Source organism: Mixophyes fleayi, chromosome 7 (genome assembly GCF_038048845.1).
Source record: "Mixophyes fleayi isolate aMixFle1 chromosome 7, aMixFle1.hap1, whole genome shotgun sequence".
NCBI lineage: Eukaryota > Metazoa > Chordata > Amphibia > Anura > Limnodynastidae > Mixophyes > Mixophyes fleayi.
Genome location: NC_134408.1, coordinates 80062634 through 80084824, shown reverse-complemented (window position 1 = coordinate 80084824; position 22191 = coordinate 80062634). Strand labels below are relative to the sequence as shown.

The window sequence follows — 22191 nt, the reverse complement described above, 5'->3', positions numbered from 1 at the left end:
TCATTTGAAATTGTTTGAAATATTATCCCCATTATTCAGGACATAATGCAAAAAAGCATAACTTGAAAATTTACAATTGTATAGCTCAGATAGGGTCCAACAATAGGTATAAATCCCAGTTAGATCAACCATTATTGAGTAATCAACACAAAAAGATAATCTATACAATGTAATTACGGTCAGTCTATACCCAAAAACACAGGAAGAGACAGGGACTCATGAATAGGATTATATCGGGAGCTATTTTGGAGTTTTACTCTGAGTTGGTATCCCCTTACAATTATTTGATTACTTCTATTTATATATAAAATGAAACGTGAAAAAAGTGATGACATCAAAACCAATTATGCCAAAAAATGCATAATGCAGTTAAATATTATATTTAGGATCCCAATAAAGTTGGGATGGTTCAGTTTTGTATATTCAACTGAAATGTGCGGAATAATACCCAAGTAAAATGTGTGACGTGAAAACCAAGTGACAAAATAGCTAAACAAAGTGAAGAAAGAAAAAAGAGAAGGGACCCAGATAAGAGGTCCAAATGTGAAAAATATAAATTGTTGTACATAGAACTTCAGTCATTATGAAAACTGTAACTAGTGACATCGAAGTAACTCATAAAAATACTGAAAAATTGTTATGGTCGTTAAGACCCTTGGGAACCAAACTATTCAAAAGGAAAATCTTCCTTGTTTCCCTCTTAAGAAGCTCCAAATTCATATCACCCCCTCGTAGACCCAAATGGATCCTTTCCAATGCAAACGCTTGTAATCCTGTTGGTTTACCCTCATGGCATTTAAGAAAATGTCTCGCTACAGTAGTAATTTTTTTATGAATGTGTAAATCCCTTTCCGCTGTTCTAATATTGCCAATATGTTCTAGCACCCTCTTTTTCAGAGGTCTGCTAGTCATGCCGACATATTTCAAGTTACACGGACATACAAGGCAATTGATCACGTTAGGAGAATCGCAATTCAAAAATTCATCAATCTTCCATATTCTATGATAACGATCCTTAAATGTCTTCGTCTGAACCATGTACTGGCATGCTTGACATTTCCCACACTTAAAAAAATCCAATGGGTCTGCTATGGTCCCTCTTTCTTGGCGTGGATAAGGTACTGTGTACCAGACTATCCCTCAGATTTTTAGAGCAGCGCCATGTTATTAATATTCTATCTTGAAAGATTTTATCCAGATCGTCGTCAGACTTAAGGACCCTCCAATGTTTTTGAAAGATTTTTTCAATCTGCTTCCATTCTGAACAGAAGGAGCCTATAAGCCGGATCTTTTGGTCTTCCAATCCCTTCATAGGAGATGCGTAGATAAGATCCTCCCTTTCTCATGTGTTGACCAAGATTTCAGCCTTACGAATAACACGTTTGCTATATCCCCTAGAGATAAGTCTACTCTTTAGTTCATCCGCTCTCATATTGAAGATATGTGTTTCTGAACAGTTACGCTTCATTCCCAAAAGTTCTCCTTTAGGGATACCCTTGATAACTGCAGGGTATTGTGAGCTGGATGAGTGAAGGAGGCTATTTGTGGCAGTTTGTTTTCTGTAAATGTCAGTGCTGAGATGTCCATCAACTGATCTCCGTATAGTTAGATCCAAAAAATTTATGTAGTCCTGGTGTATTTCAAAGGTAAGTTTAAGATTTAGGTAATTTCTATTAAGGGTCCTAGCAAATTCTGAGAATAAAGATTCTTCACCATCCCATAAAACCAAAACATCATCGATGTTTCTCAGCCATATAACAATGTGGCTAGTGTAGATATGGTTCTCCTCAGTGAAGACTATTTCCCTCTCCCACCAGCCAAGGAAGAGGTTTGCATATGTCGGCGCGCACGCACTGCCCATGGCAGTTCCTCTTATCTGGAGATAAAATTTCTCCTCAAAGATGAAAAAATTACAGGTTAAAACAAACTCCAATAAATTTAGAATGAAATCATTCAGATTATCTACCGATCTCATATCCAGAAAATATTTAGTTGCCTTTAAGCCTTGTTCGTGAATTATGTTGGAATATAATGATTCCACATCCAGTGAGGCTAATTTAGTTGTCTCATTGATATTGATATTATTAATCTTTGTCAGTACATCTGAGGTATCCCTTACATAAGAGTCAAGGCTGACTACAAAGTCACGTAGTTGTGTGTCTATATACTTGCTAGCATTCTCTGTAAGGTTATTAATTCCAGAGACAATTGGTCTTCCCGGGAGGATTTGTCTCATCCTTGTGTACTTTCGGAAGGATGTAAAAAGTGGCCACTCTGGGATAACGTACCGTAAGGAAGTCAAAATCCGTACGTGAAATAATACCTCTGATGTGTGCATCCTGAATCAGCTTATCATATTTTAGTTGGAAATTAGCTGCTGGATTGAAAATCAATCGTTTATAGCAGCTGGTGTCATTTAATTGTCGATACACTTCTATTAAGTACTGAGGTCTGGGCCATAAGACAATATTGCCACCCTTATCGGATGGTTTAATTACTATATTATCCCATTCCTCTATCTCCTTGAGTGCCTTCCACTCCCCCTTCGTAAGATTGTACTGTTTTTTAAATCTATATTGTTTTCGATAGTATAATTGATCCAGATCTTTAGAGACGAGATCTTTATACGTTTTCACTTGTGGGCAAATGTTCATTTCTGGTGTAAACATAGATTTCTTTTTATTCTTGGGGGTAAGGTTTCCTTAGTTACATCTTGATCCAAAGATAATGACAAGTTATCTGTTGTATCTAATTCCTCTAAAATCCGTAGTGCTAGTAATTCTTCAGCCGAATCAAGTTTTAGTTCTTCGGATTATGATATAAGTCTGAGGAAGTTGTATGGTTTTTGTAGCAAAAAACTTTTTTAAAAGTAACTTTCTGAAGAAAAGGTTAAGATCTTTTTCCCATTCAAATCTGTTAAGGTTCCTTGTGGGTGAAAAAGATAGACCTTTTTCTAAGAGATCTCTGATCCGGAGTAATTTCAATCTCAGAGAGATTAATAATTTTTATTTTATCATCTAATATCGTGGTTTCCGATTGTATCTCCTGGGAGGTAATTGTTGTACAGGAAGGTCTTGCTCCTCCAGAGCTTTTCGTTTTTTTGGTCTTGTATCCCCCCCCCCCCCCCTCCGTAACGGCCTGTGCCCATAATTCCTCCTCCTTCCCGACGTCTCAGGTTTAGGTCTAAAAAATCCCGTATAGAGGTTTGGTTGTCCTTAACTGATGGGGACTGATTGGAGGTTTCATTATCTGATGATTCTATTTCAGAAGTGCTATAACCAGATGTGACCCTTTTCGTTTTTATAGTATCCCATCTAAAAACTCTGTTATTCTGATAGTCACCTTTATCTCTAGCAAACTTATGATGTTTTTTGTCAATTATTGCTTGTTCAAACTGGTCAAGATCAGTTTTAAATTTGTCATATGCTTTCTGGAATTGATCCAAGTTATCAAATCTTTTTAGTTTATCTCCCAATGCAGTGATATCCGATGAATATGATTGTAGCAATGAGTTATCATGCTCCATCAATATATTTATCAATTCATTGGAACAACTAGTTAGGGCTCCCTCCCATTTCTTTTTCAATTCCTCATTAAAGAGCTCGAAAGCTGGGTAGATCTTAGGTCTTAAGCCCCTTGGTATCATTTGTTGTTTGAGATAATTACTAAACATGGTTCTATTCCAGAATACTTTTGTTTGTTTATACATGATGTTTTTCAGATCATTAAGTAGTGATGTCCTTTCTTCCATTGACCCATTACTGTTTAATGTATTACAGTAAAATTCGTCATCTGCACTTTCCTGCCATTTCTCCTGTCTTTGTAAAAGGTAATTACTGACACTAAAGGACGCCATGAATCTAGATTAGATATGAAATGCAGTATTCCCTTTATACGGTGACAAGAGTCCTGTGCTGATAGTTACACCCGGAGTAACAAAACTCCATACAAATCAATTTATTAAGAACCACCCTATCGCACCAGGATAATCCTACATACTCCAGATATGAAAAAATCACTTATATCTTAATGTCACATTTTATGTGTATTAGTTTCACATCTGGAAATGGGTGCACCCACACAAATTACAAAGTTTGAAAAAAAGAACTGAAAAGCACCTTATGTGTCTCTGGGGCCCTTGATTTTGCCTGCTGATTTTATAGCCCTTTGTCCCTTTTGTTGACCTGGTCTACTTTAAATCCATTGTCCTTTTTGTTGGTCGTTTGTTAGCTATAGTGGTCATTGAGTATAGATACATGCACAAGACCTGGAGCAACTGAATATTGGTGAAGACATTAAGTTATGTGGGAAATGGGGCTAAAGGCAAAGTCTTTGGGTCACAAAGAAGGCAGAGGGAAATTGGGTCGCTGGAGGGGGTAGAGAGGAAACTACTGTGATCGGCCTGTGTTTGGGTATTTTTCAACTGCAACGACAGGCTGTGATAGGGCGGTATGGTGCTTGTCAGATCCATCCTATCTGCCACTTTGAAACCTAAGATGGTGCCTGCTGGTTTAAATTGTTTGGTTGTACTTTGTTTATTTACACTTGTTGGACTGTTATAAACACAAGCTCATTGATGGCCTGAATTTATCTTAGTGGTTTTGGTTAAGAGAAAATAGACTTATCCACCAGGTTCTTAAATGTAGCCAGGTGGGCTGTGCCTGTGCCTTTTGGAATACAATAATCGGACATTACTATTTTCTGTCCATCTTACCAGCCTCTATATTGCACTAAACCACTGGTTCTTCCCCAATTTGGTCACCTAGAAGTGTGGATGAATTGGACATTGGCCTGTGTGTGATCAGCATTATATTAAAAACGAAAGCCGTCCATAACTATATATTTTTAAAATACACTTACCCACATCAAAACCATTGTCATACTACTTGAAATTTTTTAATAAAGGTTTATAAACCACATAACTTGTTTTGTGGGCTAAAAACAGATATTCTTATGTATACAATATAGCTTTTATTTGTAATGGCACCAACATATCTATTGAATTCCTTTTATGTAGTACTAAAAGAAATATATTTAAAGCAAAAATAATTAAAATGCATTCTATTGTATACAATTATTAGTTCCCTTGTGCTGATGGCACCTAGCTTGTCTCTTAAGGGGGAGCAGGTAGATTTTAGAGGCAACTGCCAATTACCAATCTGTTAAACACCCTCCAGGTGTCAATAAAATATTTTATTATAATCAACTCAATCCTCATTCTAAGTATAATTAATCTGTGCTGTAAATCTTGCTCTTCAGAAATAGTAATACATTTGGTTTGAATGAAAATTGTGATTAAAGGACTTGTTCTTCAAATATGAAATATAGACAATGCAATAAATGTATAAAATGTATGTATGCACTTAACCCTGGCAACCTACATTGTCTCACCCCATATATCATCAAATAGGCTTTTGTTAGGGTTTCAACCATACATCAAAGAAAGAGGTGTCCCAAATAATTTTCACACACTTTTTAATAGTTTTCTATGACAAGACTCTATCAAATGTCTTAAATTGTGATGAGTAATTGAATTAAAAGCAAAGCTATGTTTTACCTCTGACCTCATAAATTATACTTTGCTATTGTTGCGAAACATGAAGGTCTGCTTGTGACATTGGATATGTAATTTATTAACACGATCTTCAAACAGATTTGAGATTCTCTGTAAGCCTGTATTCAAAAATAGAACACATTTCACAAGCTTGGCAATCTGACCATGCACATGTTCTCAGTTGCTTGCAATGTGTCTGTACTCATGGGAATAACTGATAACTCATCTCAATAATCCATTTTTATGTTTGTAATGCTTTAGGAAAAGCTCTGCTGATTTTGAGTCACTAAGTACTTGATGCAAGAGGTAAACTTTGTGATAAAATATTTCATCATGTGGAAAATACATTTCCATCTCCTGTAATGTTAAAAATATTCCCCACACAAAATGGACTTCATATGATGACATTTGGACTCGTAAATGTGTCATTTTAAATCCTGCTCTGTCTTGCTGCATTTAATGTATTTCTATTTTTTTTTATTTTATTTGTTTCCTCAACAGGGAATGTATGTATTTTTACATGCAGTGAAGGGCACACCATTCGAAACACCAGACCAGGGCAAAGCCAGACTTTTAACACATTGGGAACAGCTAGATTATGGGGTGCAGTTTACTTCATCAAGAAAATTCTTCACAATTTCTCCGATTATTCTGTAAGTTATTTTATTGAGAGGGTTAGTTTAAACTCTTTAACAAATAGCAATGGTTTGTTATGAATCTCATGACACAAATCGACTCAAAATTTAGCTGCTGTCTGGTATTAATTCAGGTTAATGGGAAGTGGTAATTGGGCTATACAGCTATCATAATAAGTATGCCTAGTTGTTTTCTACAAATGTTCTACTTAACATATGGAAATAATGTATTCATCTCAGATAATCTTATTTCTCTGCATACTAGCATTTATTAACATGAAGGGAGCTGCCATGCTGATTGTTCAAGCAATAGTGAAAGAGTTATAGGAAATTAAACAGTCCCTCCAGGGCTAAGCAGTAAAAATGAGCAAGCTGTGATGCAATCCAGTTTCCTGTTACTGAATGATTCAGGAGGGGGTTATTTACTACACAGTGGGGCAGGGTATAAAAATGAAGTGTGTTGTCAACACTTTATTTCTGATAAGTATTTGAAATTTCTTTTTTGTGAGCAGCCTCAGTTTAGGTATAATGGACCTATAGGTTATAGTAACACATGATGATGATGGTTGTTATTTTAAATAAATACAATTATTCTCTGTGTAATGTATAGACTAGCTGCCTGACCACTATATGACTTTAATGTATTAAAATTATCTTACCTGTTATTAATTTCTTTCTGATAACAGATACTTCCTGACCAGCTTCTATACAAAGTATGACCCAACGCATTTCTTCATCAACACAGCTTCTCTTCTCAGTGTTCTTATTCCAAAATTACCTCAACTGCATGGAGTCCGAATCTTTGGCATCAATAAATACTGAACAGGAATCCTGCGAAACCTATATTTTTTTATTTTGAGCGCAGATATTCTTGGCTCTGGGTATTATCTATTCTGATGAAATGGATAGCCAACTAGGCCATTTTAACAGTTTATACAGTAAAATTATAACGGCTCCTTCTTTGTAAGCTGTTGGATTAAACACTGACTTTGATAAGAAGGCAAATCTCTCTGAATCATCTGAAAGCAGTAGAGAAAGGGTTTTTCATTGTGAGGCTGGGCGGGCCCAGCTATGATCCGATGTTTGCAATGTATAAACAAGACTGACCTGTATTACAAAAAAAGGTAGAAACCGATCCATGAAAACAAATGGGCATATCATGAACATCGGTTATTAAGCAAAATGAAACATTACCCTTTTTTTTTGATCATTTCATCAAGAGTAGGAAATTAATTTGTACATGCAACATGATTCACTAGCTGACATAATGTGCTGCATGATGCATTGATAATGCACTAGTATTTTTTTTCTCTTTCCTTTATTGTATTTGCTTGCTCCACTGTTTAGGTGGGTTTCACTTGTATAGTTTTTATTTTGCCTGAAACACTCACCATTGTATTTTCAATAGTCATCTCGTAACAAACATCATCATTCAGAACTATAAGCATTTGCTAGTTTCATGAAGTAATTTAAGATATTTTGATTGTGTTTTTCTCTTTGTGACTCATTTAAACCATACATTGTAGAGTTCTGCTCAGTGGCACAGTCTCTGTAGTTTCTTGTTTTCAGAAGAATGTGGAATAAACCATGTTATTGTTTTAATTGGTTTTATATGACGTTAATACTGGCTTTGAACCATTTGTTTTAGCAGCCAGCAGTCTTTTGAAAGTGTTCAGTATGATGATCTAAAGTCGGTACGAGAGGAGAAGTCTTATCTACATTGCATTTAGAAATCTACTGTTTTAGATTAGCAACAAGAAGAAGTATTATTGTTAACCAATCTCCTCAGGTTGTTAATTGTCCTTATAGGTAACTGTACCCCAAAGTCTAAAGGGTTTTTGTTTTGTATGTATGTGTATATGCTGATAGATATATATATAGATATATATATATATTAGTGTGTGTGTATTTGTAATTTGTCAAGAGACAAGAGTTGGTATGGTATAATCAATGGAATGACATGGCATAGACAACTATACGGAACTGTATGTGTGTATATGTTTATATATTATTTACAGTGGTCGAAGTGGAAATTTGTAATAGTGGCTGTATGCAAAATTGAATTTGCTAGTTTTACAATGAAGGCAGTAGGAGCAATCTAAAGTCACCTTACAAATTAGTGTGACGGTTTGGGTTGATTATAACAAGTATATTTACTCTAGTGAACCTCTTGTGCCAGAACGGCATTTTTGGTCTTTTTTCTTTTTTTTTTTTTAAACCAATAAATGTATGTTCTTCTCTTTAGAAAGATGGAAAACATTACTTTTTTTGAATAAAGTTGTTTGAATAAAGCTAACAATATTTGCACATAATGTACACATAAATCATGTTTTTGTTATTACTATTGAAATGGTTTTATTTCCCCTTTTATATTTTCATTCTCTCAGTTGCTTTTCAGTATACAGAATAAAACAACATTTGCCCTTGATGTTTCATTATTTTTTAAATAAGAATATGACATAGATTCCAGTTTTGCTGGTCTATGACCTCATTTTCATTTAAAATTAAGTATGGAGCATTATTCTTGTATATATATTATGCAGTGCTTTAAAGAGAATAATTTTAATCATTTACATCAGTTCCTGCCACATTGCAGCTTACAGTCTAAATTACCTAGACTGTGACAGGTAGATATTTAAACTGCTCCAGTTATCACTACTTTACCCCTGCATTTCATATTATTGGTTTAAGGGAGTGCATGCACACTTTACTCTAGGATACAGAGTGAAACACACTTCCAAGATTAACACAGTTATAATACTACAAATATTGTAACAATGCAAAGAGCACAGGAGGTTATTAGTACGGGGTATGTATTTACACATATCACTCCCTGTTATACCACAACCCCAGGTCCCCACAGTCAAATATATTCACAACACAATACTGTTAAGTCCATAAAGTACAGATATTCACTGACCACCATGTTTTAGTTTTGGATCTGTATTAACTTTGTGTATTGTATTTTTTTGTATTATCACATAATTTGCCTTTTTTTGTTCCTACATTATTATTAACCTCAATAACACTAATTTCCAGTCAATTTTGACCACCTCACAGGTCACAATATTATTTTAATACAGCTTCAGCCAAAGACTGCAGCGAGCTGGTTAGATACTAAGCGACAGAGCAAAGGCACAAACACACGGCAGTTCACAGCACATCTAGTAAACATTTCCACACAGCAGTGGCAGAAAAGAAAAGTTGCAAGATGGAATTGCCCTTGGGCCCTCCCACCCACCCATATGTTAAAAAGGTTTAACAAACACAGAAACAGGAGGGATAGCCCCCACAAAGAAAACTACCAATGGGATTAAGGCAGCTAAGCTAACAGTCCTGTCAGTGAACTCTTAAGTCCTCAACGTGCTGTCTGGTTACTAATCAATAGAGCAATGGCACATACACACGGCAGTTCATATACATCTAGGAAACATTTCCACACAGCAGTGGCAGTAAAGAAAAGTGCAAGATGGACATAATATGATTGATGGGCAGCAGGCTAGACAATGTTATAAAGTCGAAAATATAATGACATCAACAGTATAATTAGGACAACAATTGAAATGTAGACAGTATTTATTAGGTTGACCATTCAAATGTAGACAGTATTATGCCTAACTCTATCCCTTTCCCTAACCATGTCCTTAACCATAACCCTAGCGCTATAGTAATACTGTCCACATTGGAATACTCTACCTAATCATACTGTCCACCATGTCAATTGGCGACCTAATAATACTGTTGAAACCTGAATTGTAAACTGTTATACAAGCTGATAGGCCAAGGCCTAAATGTCAAACAGTGCAACATGGAATTATCCTTAGAAATATGTTAAAATGGATATGTACAGTTTAGCAAACCAAGCACTTCAGCATCAAGGACTGCGACTTTTGTGACAGAAGTGCTTGGTAGCACCAAGTTGACTGTGTGAGCAAAACAGGGAATTTGATGGTATTCACCCAGCTGTAATGCTCTCATAATATTGGTGGCGTTATCAGAAATCACATATCGTGAAGAGAGTTCAAGCAGGATAAGCCATGTTGCAATGACATCCTTTAGTTTTTCTTACAGGTTGTCAGCAGTATGCCTCTTAGTGAAGCCGGTGATATAAAGAGTAGCCTGCTTCTGAAAAATCTGGCATTGTTTGGTAGTTGCTGCTGCTGTTCCTGCTGCTGAAGGCAATTCACCAACCCAGTGGGCTGTCGCAGTCATATAATCTTCAGTTTGCCCAGTTACGCTTTTCCATATATCTGTGGTTATTGTACAGTGGGTAGAATGGCATTTTGTAGCCCAATAATTACATTTTATGTAACATTCTAGTAGAGGTGATAAAATGGTGTAGAGATGGAATTGGTAACGGGTACACAGGATCTCAATTAACTGTCTCAAAGAATTGCATTAATTGTGGATATTGGACTCAGATCTAATACTAGCATAATCGCCATGGCGCCTGTGATCCGCTGTGTGACTGGATCACAGCTGTCATACATGCTTCCTCTTGCAATGGATTGTTTAACAGTCAATTGTTGAAGATGTTGTCGGTGTAGATTGCAGGTGCTGGGATCTAGCTGAGAAAAGGGAGCTAGCTGATGTTGGAATGCTTGTTGATACTTTTTTACAATTAGTTTCTGACTTTCCCAAAAGCTGGTAAGAACTGCTTCCACTGGTGCAGGACTTACACAAACAACATCTTCATCATCAACATCCTCATTAGTGCTGTCGACAACTACACAAATATCCTCCTCATCCTGTTGCAAATCCAAAGTGACATCCTCAGTTTTTATTTCACCAGCTATACTTGGGCTGATCATCCACACATTTGCAGAAATAGCGAAATGAGTACAGTACCAGAAAGGTCAGGCTTAGACATAGCACTCGTGGATAGACTCTCCTCAGGGATTTGTGTCATTTCCGAACATACAGTTTCTTCTATTGCCTTACTGGTTTTTCCCAGCTTGGCTTATACACATGAAATTTTTCTGTGAGCAATGGCACTGGAGAGTGACAAGTACACGGCTAACCCTTTTGTTTCTGTTTGAGCAATGGCACTGGAGACTGGAAAGAACACTGCTACCCCTTCTGTTTCTGTGTGAGCAATGGCACAGAACAATGTTACTGGAGACTGCGAAGAACACTGACGCCCCTCCTGTTTCTGTGTGAGCAATGGCGCTGGAGACTGCCAAGAACGCTGATACCCATTCTGTGCTTTCTTTTTGGCTGGTCATTCTGCTATGGTTCTGTTCAAAACCCATTCCTTGATTGCAGCCACGGAGCCAGACACATGATATAAATGTTTAAACTGTTGCAGTAAAGGTATAGTCCAGGGAAGGCAAATAAACAGTAAATAGTTCAAGTTGAATGAAACAATGGATTTCCAGATCTTGGCAGACAACAGTAAATGAAAAAGAAATGCAGTCAATAACTTAACTGAAACTAGGAACAGAGATACATGCAGGTAATTCAGGAACAGAGCCACATGAGCAGGCCAGGAACTTCAATGACCAGCAAAGGATTCAGGAATAAGCAGGGGGATATATAGGCCACAGACAGGTGAGGATAATTAATTAGCAGTGCTAGTTAACCCCTGATAGAGGAATGGCCGAACAGCAGCTCCTCTGGAGAATCACAGATATGTGCACACAGGGTAACAAGACAAATAATAACACAGGGTAAAATGCACACAAAGAGACGGCAGATCATAACAAAAATGCACACAAAGAAACAAGGCAGATCATAACATAGCCATCCCTTTAAGGAGCACTCCATACATGCTCCTTTCAGGTTTTTCTCCTCTTTCTTTTTATAAGATCTCTCTGGAGACACAATTGGGCTCTTCTCTAATGGAGTACAGAGAAGACCCAATTCTTCAGAAGCAGAAGAATTGGCAAGTTCGTCCACTAACACTCTAGTATCCTCCAAAAATTCGCTTTCAGAGTCTGAGTCCCAGCCTAGAGTCGGAACAGGACTGTTAATTTTATGAGAAGATGGTGCCCATGAAGCTGGTAACCAAGGTTTGTTGTTTGGGATTGTTCTTTTTATTTTTTGAAGATATAGGCTGACCAATAGAAGCAACAGACATCGATGACTTGTGAATAAGCAGAGGAGCTGAAACACAGGCCGGAATGGAAACGGAAGGACTATGACCAGGAACATCAACTGTTGATGGAGAGTACTTCTTGCAAACAGCATTAACAAAGTCCATGGTATTATGGATAATGGGGTTATCGGAATTTAAAAGTGAGAAGGCCCAGGTCTGTGGCTCCCCTCTAAAACTCATGATCATTGAACCCACTTGGTTAAATTGGTTGGCAAAGTAATCTGGAGAGTCTTGAAACAGTTTCATTGAAAGCTGAAGAACCAAAATAAACTGATGACTCCATCAAAGAAGACTGGAGGAGGATCTGATGACTTGGAAGAGGCATCTGGGCATTCTGGCTCACTAGGAAACTGGGGAGTCTTCAACTTGAACAGCGGTCTCTGGAGAATCCCTCACTGGGACGGCAGAGCATGAGTCCCCCACTGGGACGGCAAGCTGGGCACATTGGATGGATTGCCTAAACTGAGCACACCACTCGGACTGGACAGCACTATGGGGAGCCGCAGAGCAGACAGCACTGTGAGGAGCCGCAGAGCAGACAGCACTGTGAGGAGCCGCAGAGCAGACAGCACCAAGTGGTAACTCGGGCTGAACCGCAAAGAGTGGCAACTCGGGCTGAACCGCATGGACTGGCAACTCAGGCTGAACCGCATGGACTGGAGCAGACTGGAGGGACAGGGCCCTCTCTGGACTCTCTGGAGCAGACTGGAGGGACAATGTCCGTTTGTAGACACTGAAGCAGAGGCTGTTCAGCCATTTGTAGAGCAGACATATTGCAGGGAGAAAACAAATGAAATCAATTGCAATGAGAGTTCCAGGAGAAATCTGAAGCAGGGTTTTTCCACATGACTCCAAGGCTTTCTTTTTGGCTGGTCATTCTGCTATGGTTCTGTTCAAAACCCATTCCTTGATTGCAGCCATGGAGCCAGACACATGATATAAATGTTTAAACTGTTTATTGCAGTAAAGGTATAGTCCAGGGAAGGCAAATAAACAGTAAATAGTTCAAGTTGAATGAAACAATGGATTTCCAGATCTTGGCAGACAACAGTAAATGAAAAAGAAATGCAGTCAATAACTTAACTGAAACTAGGAACAGAGATACATGCAGGTAATTCAGGAACAGAGCCACATGAGCAGGCCAGGAACTTCAATGACCAGCAAAGGATTCAGGAATAAGCAGGGGGATATATAGGCCACAGACAGGTGAGGATAATTAATTAGCAGTGCTAGTTAACCCCTGATAGAGGAATGGCCGGACAGCAGCTCCTCTGGAGAATCACAGATCTGTGCACACAGGGTAACAAGACAAATAATAACAGGGTAAAATGCACACAAAGAAACGGCAGATCATAACAAATATGCACACAAAGAAACAAGGCAGATCATAACAATACAATATGATTATATGTGCACTTCAGTGATATTTAAGGGTCAGGTTATAGAAAAGGTGTCATGTCTAGTATCATATTAAACCCCTATTCATCAGCAGCTGTCCGGTTCCATTGCCGAAGAGATCGCATATTGCATACTCTAGTTATTGATGTTGGGGAATAAATAGCCAGATTGATATCAGAAAGTGAAATGCTAATGAACTCATTGTAACTGGAGCACATCCCCTGGAGAGATGACCCCCACCTTTGGATTCCTTTGTCTGAACTAGCCTATGACCTGTTTACCCTGGACCCACCCAAAGTCTGGACTTATAGAAGCAAGCCATCATCATCATCATCATCATTTATTTATATAGCGCCAACATATTCCGTAGCGCTTTACAAGCTATGTGTTTTCTATTGTTCACTCTGTAACACTAAATGTATATATGATCATAGCTGCTCTCCCAGTGTTCAGTCTACTCTGACCACAGTTATCTAAACATATACTGTCCACTGGGACCCGTGGAAGCGCAGCAAAGCGCATGCAATACGAGTGTGCTATGTATGTATCTTTTGGTATTGGCTGTACTGTACTGTATTATATTACAATCATGTATTGAACTGTTAAACTTTTTACATCTGCTAAAATAAATCACTTTGTGCATTAGAAACACAATACAATCGCTTGGGCAATGCTTATTTGAAAACGATAGAATTATTTTAATAATTTGGGGGCTCTTGAGTTTGGAGGATACGTTGCCGGAAGGTATGCAACGCTGACGGAATTCGGTTCCTCAACAAAGGGTAGTTATTGATGGACGCGTCTCATACTGGAAAGAACGCAATGTGTTCAAAACCTGTTGTCCATTTTGTGTTGAGAAGCCGAATGTCCGCAGTTGCGTAATCTGATGGAATGCTAACTAGAATCTAGGGACAAGAAAGAAAAATGTTTCTTTTTATTGTCGTTTTGTGTTTTAAAAGGTATTGCATTGCCTAGTGTATGTGTACTTCCTGTTTAGCATGTATGAACTTCCGGTATTGTTACCACGTGTTTAAACAATCATGTGCATAGTCTGTTATATATGTATAATATAAGCATTTGTTAAAACCTCTGTAAAACTACCATTGTTTGGGAAATCTATTTTCTGTGCAGAAAACAAAAGGTTGTATGCGAATGGTATGCATAAAGATAAGAGAAGAATTTGCATACTGTTGAAGACAGACAAAGAGGTGATTTACTATTGAAAAGACAGGGATATCGGTTGCTGCCTGACCAGGGGGACTGGATGGGCAAGGTTGTTTTTGAAATAAGAACACTATTATAAGTAGTATGTGGAATTTTATGTAGCATACGGTGCAGTTTTATAAGTAATATACGGGTTAATAAGTAGTATATGGTGGGGTGTTGTTTTAAGTAGTGTGCGGCATTTTGAGTAGCATGCGGTGTTATAATAAGTAGTATGTGGAATTTTATGTAGCATACGGTGTTATAGGTAATATACGGTATTCTAAGCTGTATATGGTGTGGGTTCAAGTAGTATGTGGAATTTTATGTAGCATACGGTGTTATAGGTAATATACGGTATTCTAAGCTGTATATGGTGTGGGTTCAAGTAGTATGTGGAATTTTATGTAGCATACGGTGTTATAGGTAATATACGGTATTCTAAGCTGTATATGATGTGGGTTCAAGTAGTATGTGGAATTTTATGTAGCATACGGTGTTATAAGTAATATACAGTATTCTAAGATGTATATGGTGTGGGTTTTATAATAGTATGTGGTATTTTGAGTAGCATATGGTGTATTGAAGAAGTACGTGATTTGAATAAGTAGTATACAGGGTATACGGTGAAAACAGATTTTGTGGTAGAGTCAAGGGTATCGAGGAGCTGATAGCCCTTTAGTCCGCAGTGATATCTCTGTGTTAGGAGGTGTGTGGGCGTAGCCTGTGAAACCATCCACGGATAAAAATCTCTAGTAGGTTCTGTTTGAATGGAGAACAGGTAAAAAGTCTTTTTTTGCGTAGCGTTGAGAAATAGGTTGTTTTCACAATGGATGAGAAGCAAACGCTAGAGATAGTTCGTGTTGTGCTGCCTAATGAATGGCTGGTTAGTTTGGCAAGGTATGTTATGCATAATAAATATGGTGCATACGCAACGGCATATTGCGACAAGTGGGTCAAGATGACCAAGGATTGTGAGAGACCTTTCCCAAACATAGGTAGTTTAGAATCAGAGATGTTAAATAATGTTAAAGATAAAGTGCGGTTGATTAAATCAACAGAAACAATAATTGAACATGATAGCTGTTTAAAATTGTGGCAACAAGAAGGGTACACGTGGCAAGGAAGCGCGTGTTTAGCGGAAGTAAGCGTACCGGAAACAAGCATTCCGGAAGTGTGCGTTGCAAAGCGTGGCGAACTAAGCGCAAACACGCCCCCGACAAATTCGGTCGGGGCGGAAAGTACAGCCAATACCAAAAATGTAAAAACTGTAACTAGTAACTTGTATATTTAAGTAACGTTAAAAGTAATGTTTCAGGACAAAGAAAAGGAACAATCCCACCAGCAGGGGCAACAGCTGAAAGTGGTGAGAATAATATAAAGGTTAACACAGGGGGAGACATTCATTGTACTGCAACAGCAATTCCAGCAACTAGTTCAGAACATAGTGATTTGGTAGGCTTACATCCTGTCCGCACAATAGCAGTTCCCAATGGGAAGGCGGACACAGATGGTGAAGTTCCCTTAAAACATGTAGCAAAGCATGATCCATGGACTAGGTCTGAAGTATTTTCAATTATGTCTGATTCCCCTGATCCTAGAAAAGATTTGGCCAAGAGTCAGAAATTTATTAGACATTTAGGTAATGCACATGAGCCTACTAATAAAGATTGGCGAATGGTGCTTAGAGCCTGTCTTCCTCTCGATATTGATATACAAAAGTTCATTAAGGATTGTATGTTGGAGGAGGATAAATCCTTAGCTGAGGGTGATAATCAGGACAATATTAGACGTATAATCACACAATTGGCTATATATTGTCCAGTGATAGTGGACTGGAGTAAAATTTTTACTATCAAACAAAAGGACAGTGAAAATGCAACAGACTATTTTTGCAGGGCTCTGATAGCGATGGCCAAATATACTGAGGTATCAGACATAAAGGATAATGTACACTACAGGGAGGTTGCTGTTTCAATTCTAATGGATGGCCTCAGGGAAAACTTGAAAAGAAGAGTGCAAACTTCATTACCATACTGGAAAGGAATCACTGTACGTTCTCTCAGGGAGTCAGCTATAGGACATGATAGAAGTATGAATAAACAGAAAGAGACACTAAGTGATAGGGTAATGATGGTAAGTATCCCAGCACTAGAGGGACTGCACACACGACCACCAGCATACAACCCACATAACAGGAAACCTAGAATATTGAGATGTTACAATTGCAGAGAAGAAGGACATATTAGGAAGGATTTTAGGAAAGAAAAACACAATCCTAGAGGAGGGTCACATAAACACCCACAAAGAAGGCGTACACAAGTCTCAAAGGTTTTCCAAAAGGCATCTGCACACCTCACAGCAGTAAATGTTTTGAGGGAGAACTATAGTCAACCCTAAAAATCTGGTTATATCTGTAATCTTACAACCAGGCAAGGTAAAGGTTAAAACTGTGGTAAGTATTAGTGTGCAGGTTACTGATTTAAAAGTAATCTTTGTTGATTCTGCTCGTTTGTTTTAATGTTGTCACATGCTTGCTTTCCTAATCGCTGGTCTATTGTAAAGAATGGAAATGTTTGTTTCGTTTGCTGTTTTAAGATAACTATCTTGTTTTTCTTCTCACAGATAAAGGGTACACAAAAGAAATATAGACTTAGTGCTTAAGGGGATGGGATAGTGAAAAATAAAAAATTTACTCTTGAATGACAAATTAACAATAGACCATTAGAACACTCTTTGTTTTAGGCTGCAGTGACTCATGATAATTTGTTTGGCTGAAAATCATTATCCAAAAATGAAGTATGTACATACTTTGCTCCAAAATATCGTTTTATGTATTTCAGAGAAATATGAGTCACTAAGAGTACATTTTTCATTTCTCTATCATAAGTTAGGAAAGTCCGTTGCAAAGGTATGTAGTTATGGTGATACCGAGTTCTTAATGAACAAATGACGGACGACACTGGATTGCACGGTTGACGTAACACCCCCTAGTCAAGTAGGGGGAGGGATCATAGTTTGGTGAATAGCTAAGGGGATTAGTGAAATGAATACAGCCATTTTCCCATAGAGTCCAATCCAACTGTCATTTTTGCTGTAAAATCTCCCTTTCTGCATGTATGTTTGTTTTCAAACCCTTGTATTCTAATTTTTGTATTCCTATTATTCATGGCTTTCTTATTTCTCATTTTTTTTACATCTATGCTAGTCTCTCTCTCTCTCTGGTAGAGATAAAAAACAGACACAGTGTCATCAATGGGGCTAAGACATATTTTTGTTTATTATTTTTACATAAGACAAATTCAGGGATACACACACTAGATTTACATGAGTTACAGAAACAGGGGTTTTGTTTTCATGTGTATAGAAGCTGCTGATTTTAAGCAGAAAGGTTTTGTTGTGGAAATATGATTCATGGTTTTTTTAGATTGCATATCTGCTTTTTGCCTCCTGTACAAAAATGTGCCTTTATATGGATGCAAAAAGGGTGGGGAGGACAGAGGTTGGGCATACAGATATGCATCTCTGGGTAGAACATTGGAGTAGGATTTTTACCACAAGATACAACATAATGTGAAACCCTAGAAAATGTAGAATTTTCGTGTTTTATATTTTTTCACTGTTAGACAGACATGTACTGGGTACTGCTATATATGAAGAAAGTGTTATAGAAATAGACCCCTTTGTCTTTCTCACTTAGTCAAGTAGCTGAATGTGAGGTACTGAGAATGGCATGTGAGTTGGCAGAGGGAAAATCGATTGATATACATTGGTCTTCAGCATTTTTCTAGTCTAGGGGGCAATGTTGAGTTGACTGAAAAATCTTTTTATAGCAATACCAGCACATGAGTAGGACACTACATAGAGGACTTTATAAAGTGACACAGTCACCAACTGAAGTAGCTGCTAGTAAAGTCCACACTTACACACACGACCATGCATGGCTGTCACACCAGGGCAAACATAGCTGTCAAATAGACAGCAGGGTTGTATGTGACAGCTGACAAATCTATGTTTTGTTTTGTTTTTCATTGTAAAAATGTGAACACACACACACACAAACATGCACACATACACATATTAGTTAATATATGAAGATTTGGGTTACCTGAAGAATTTCTCCAGATAAAACAAATCCACGTCATCTAAATACCACCATGCATGATCCTTAAGTATACACTGGTGTACCGAGAAAATATAGCTAGGTAAAGGTGTATTGAAATGTGTCTAATAATGTATTACTGTGTCATACTCAAAGCTTTTGTAATTCAATGTGATAGCCCTAGAATTATAATAGATGATAGGGGTATTCATGTTATTGATAAAAAATGTATAATGTATGAGTAGTGGTAATGAATTACATACTTTTTGATTAGCCACAAACCAATGTGAACATAAAGTAACTGTACTAGGTAGAACGAATTGAATAGAATGAGAGTTGGAACTTGATTGAGGTGGCTGATAGCTCTGGCCAATAGTCCTTCCACACTATCAAAATCACTCCTAGGTAGCCTCTTAACCTGTTGGCTTTTGAAATGTTCTTGACCCCTCTGGAATGAATTTGTAACTGAGAGACTAGTTTAGACCTTGAGAGGGAAGGTAAACAGTGAGACGGCAACCGAGAACGTTCAAAACACTGTTTCCTGAAAAGTTACACTAACTATCAGGGTGTTGGACCGGGAGAGTAAGTTGTGGAACAGTAAGTTCTTAGGCTCAGGTTATTTGAAAGACAGGTACCAAGTATAAGCTACCAGCACCAAAAGTAGCAGAGACACTGGTACCCATGACACACGCTGCAAAGGGGCCATCACTCAGAGAAGGGTCCAAGGGCACTCATGAATCTGTTCTAGGAGGCCTCGAATGCAGTTAGTAGCACCTGAGCCAAAGGCTAAGACAGTTGTCCAGCATGAAGTTGTAGTTTTCCTGTTAAGTGTTTCTCTCATTTCATTCTCTTCTCAGGACGGTCAATTCTTTTAATTGTTGACAGGTGACAGAGGCTGGTTCAGGTAATGATATTGAGGAGTTTGGGATGAAGGAGAAGTTAGTAGCATAATCGGTCCAGCCAATTACTCTATTCAATTCAGGGGTAAAGAAAAATTTGGAAACCTTGGAGCTTGGAGAAAGTGCGAGGGGCTATTGTCTGAGTAGCATTACATCTGTAAGTATGTTGACCCCATAGATAAAAAAGGAGGTACACCCAGCGATGCCACTCCAGTAATATTCGGACTTGAGTAGGCATCCTTGAGAATGATTATCATTCTTGGGAGGGTAAGGTTTTAGACCAAACATAGTGCTGGGCGTGCTCTCACGTGCCTCAGTGATTATATCAAGTAGGATTAGTTCTCTTTCCACTAAATATTCTTGAGATACCCGAATTATGGGTGGGAGGCCACCGGGGGAAAAGTACGACACCTAGGTCCCTTAGTCTGGAGTCTCCCAATATTTTGCAAGCCGATCACTGTTTCACGTACAAGGAAACCTGAGTATTGGGAGACTGGGAAGAACGAACAGACAATAGCCCGCCCACAAGTGTTGATGAAAAGAACTGATGACATTATTAGAAGTGTGTGTATATTAACACAAGCTGAATGAGATTATATATGGCATTATTGATAGGGATGATGCTATTGATGAACATGAAGTGTTTAAATGTATTCTGAGCTTAAAGATATGCGTTGGACAGATGAACCTGTTAGACATGAAGAACTGTAGTAGAGTATTCTGTATAACCGATACATGTTCTATTGTACTCTGTACCTTTCTGAATAATGTATTATGTGTTTTATTGCACCCTTGAAGGGCATACAAAATGTTATCTCCAAGCTCCAGAAGTGTACGGTTTATAGTAAAAGACTCTCTCTTATGATAACTTGTTTAGAGCTACAAACAGCGTGGTCATACACCAAGGGGAACTTCCATTACATAGCAATGAATCGTGGTACTAAGATCCTGCATATAACATCTTTAAGGTGATAGTTTATTATATTATCAAAGGGTGGAACTGTCGATGTCGTATAATTGGATGAACAAAAGTATATTGGTTAATATTGTTTTATTGGTCGATTGCACTCAGTATGCCACGCTACCCGTGGCATACGGCTATCGCAAGGTAAAATACGCATGTACACACTCGCATTACAACATTTAGTTATTTATATAATTCATATTCATATTGGTTCCGTTACACACTAATTTATGAGCAGATAGTATTTGGTTTATTATTAGTTTATATAATATGAATATATGTGCACTTCAGTGATATTTAAGGTTCAGGTTATAGAAAAGGTGTCATGTCTAGTATCATATTAAACCCCTATTCATCAGCAGCTGTCCGGTTCCATCGCCGAAGAGATCGCATATTGCATACTCTAGTTATTGATGTTAGGGAATAAATAGCCAGATTGATATCAGAATGTGAAATGCTAATGAACTCATTGTAACTGGAGCACATTCCCTGGAGAGATGACCCCCACCTTTGGATTCCTTAGTCTGAACTAGCCTATGACCTGTTTACCCTGGACCCACCCAAAGTCTGGACCTATAGAAGCAAGCCACGTGTTTTCTATTGTTCACTCTGTAACACTAAATGTATATATGATCATAGCTGCTCTCCCAGTGTTCAGTCTACTCTGACCACAGTTATGTAAACAGATATACTGTCCACTGAAACCCGTGGAAGCACAGTGAAGCGCATGCAATACGAGCGTGGTATGTATGTATCTTTTGGTATTGACTGTACTGTATTATATTACAATCATGTATTGAACTGTTAAACTTTTTACATCTGCTAAAATAAATCACTTTGTGCATTAGAAACACAATACAATCGCTAGAATTACTTTAATACCTGGCATCGCTTACCTCTGGGTGTTGTATATAGCTGCTTCAGCATTTCTTTTATTTTTATAAACATTTTAATGAAGAATTTCGGATACATATCACATAATAATAGCTGTTACATATTGACAATCATTTTAATGTACAATCAACAGACATGTACGTATATAATATTACATATTTTGTGAACGTTGTCAGGGAGACTCGATGTTGGGTCTTGTACTTGTCTACATAGATAACATCTTAACTTTATCAAAAACAAATATTTCCAGCATAGATAGGTTATGAATTTTTAGCAAAATTAACTTTATCATTTTGCAGGACATTGTAATTGTATTAACACTCAGGGGCGAGAGCAAACAAAAAACACAATTTTCTCCATCCCATACCAAATAACTACCATAACTACCAAAAAACATCAAGGTGTGGAGAAACCAGAAAAAGAAGAGAGGCTTACATCAATCTCC

At 37.8% G+C, this 22191-nt stretch overlaps 1 protein-coding gene across 2 annotated transcripts in view; it reads left to right on the top strand.

Annotated features, from left to right (window-relative positions):
• ORMDL1 (ORMDL sphingolipid biosynthesis regulator 1) overlaps positions 1-8617 on the top strand; it is a 40606-nt gene extending 31989 nt beyond the window's left edge. For both annotated transcript variants that reach the window (XM_075180038.1, XM_075180039.1), the window contains exons 3-4: positions 6056-6207; positions 6876-8617. In XM_075180038.1, coding sequence (XP_075036139.1) covers positions 6056-6207; positions 6876-7011 — 288 coding nt within the window. In that variant the 3' untranslated portion in view covers positions 7012-8617. The remainder of the gene's footprint in view (positions 1-6055; positions 6208-6875) is intronic.
• Positions 8618-22191: the final 13574 nt, after the last annotated feature.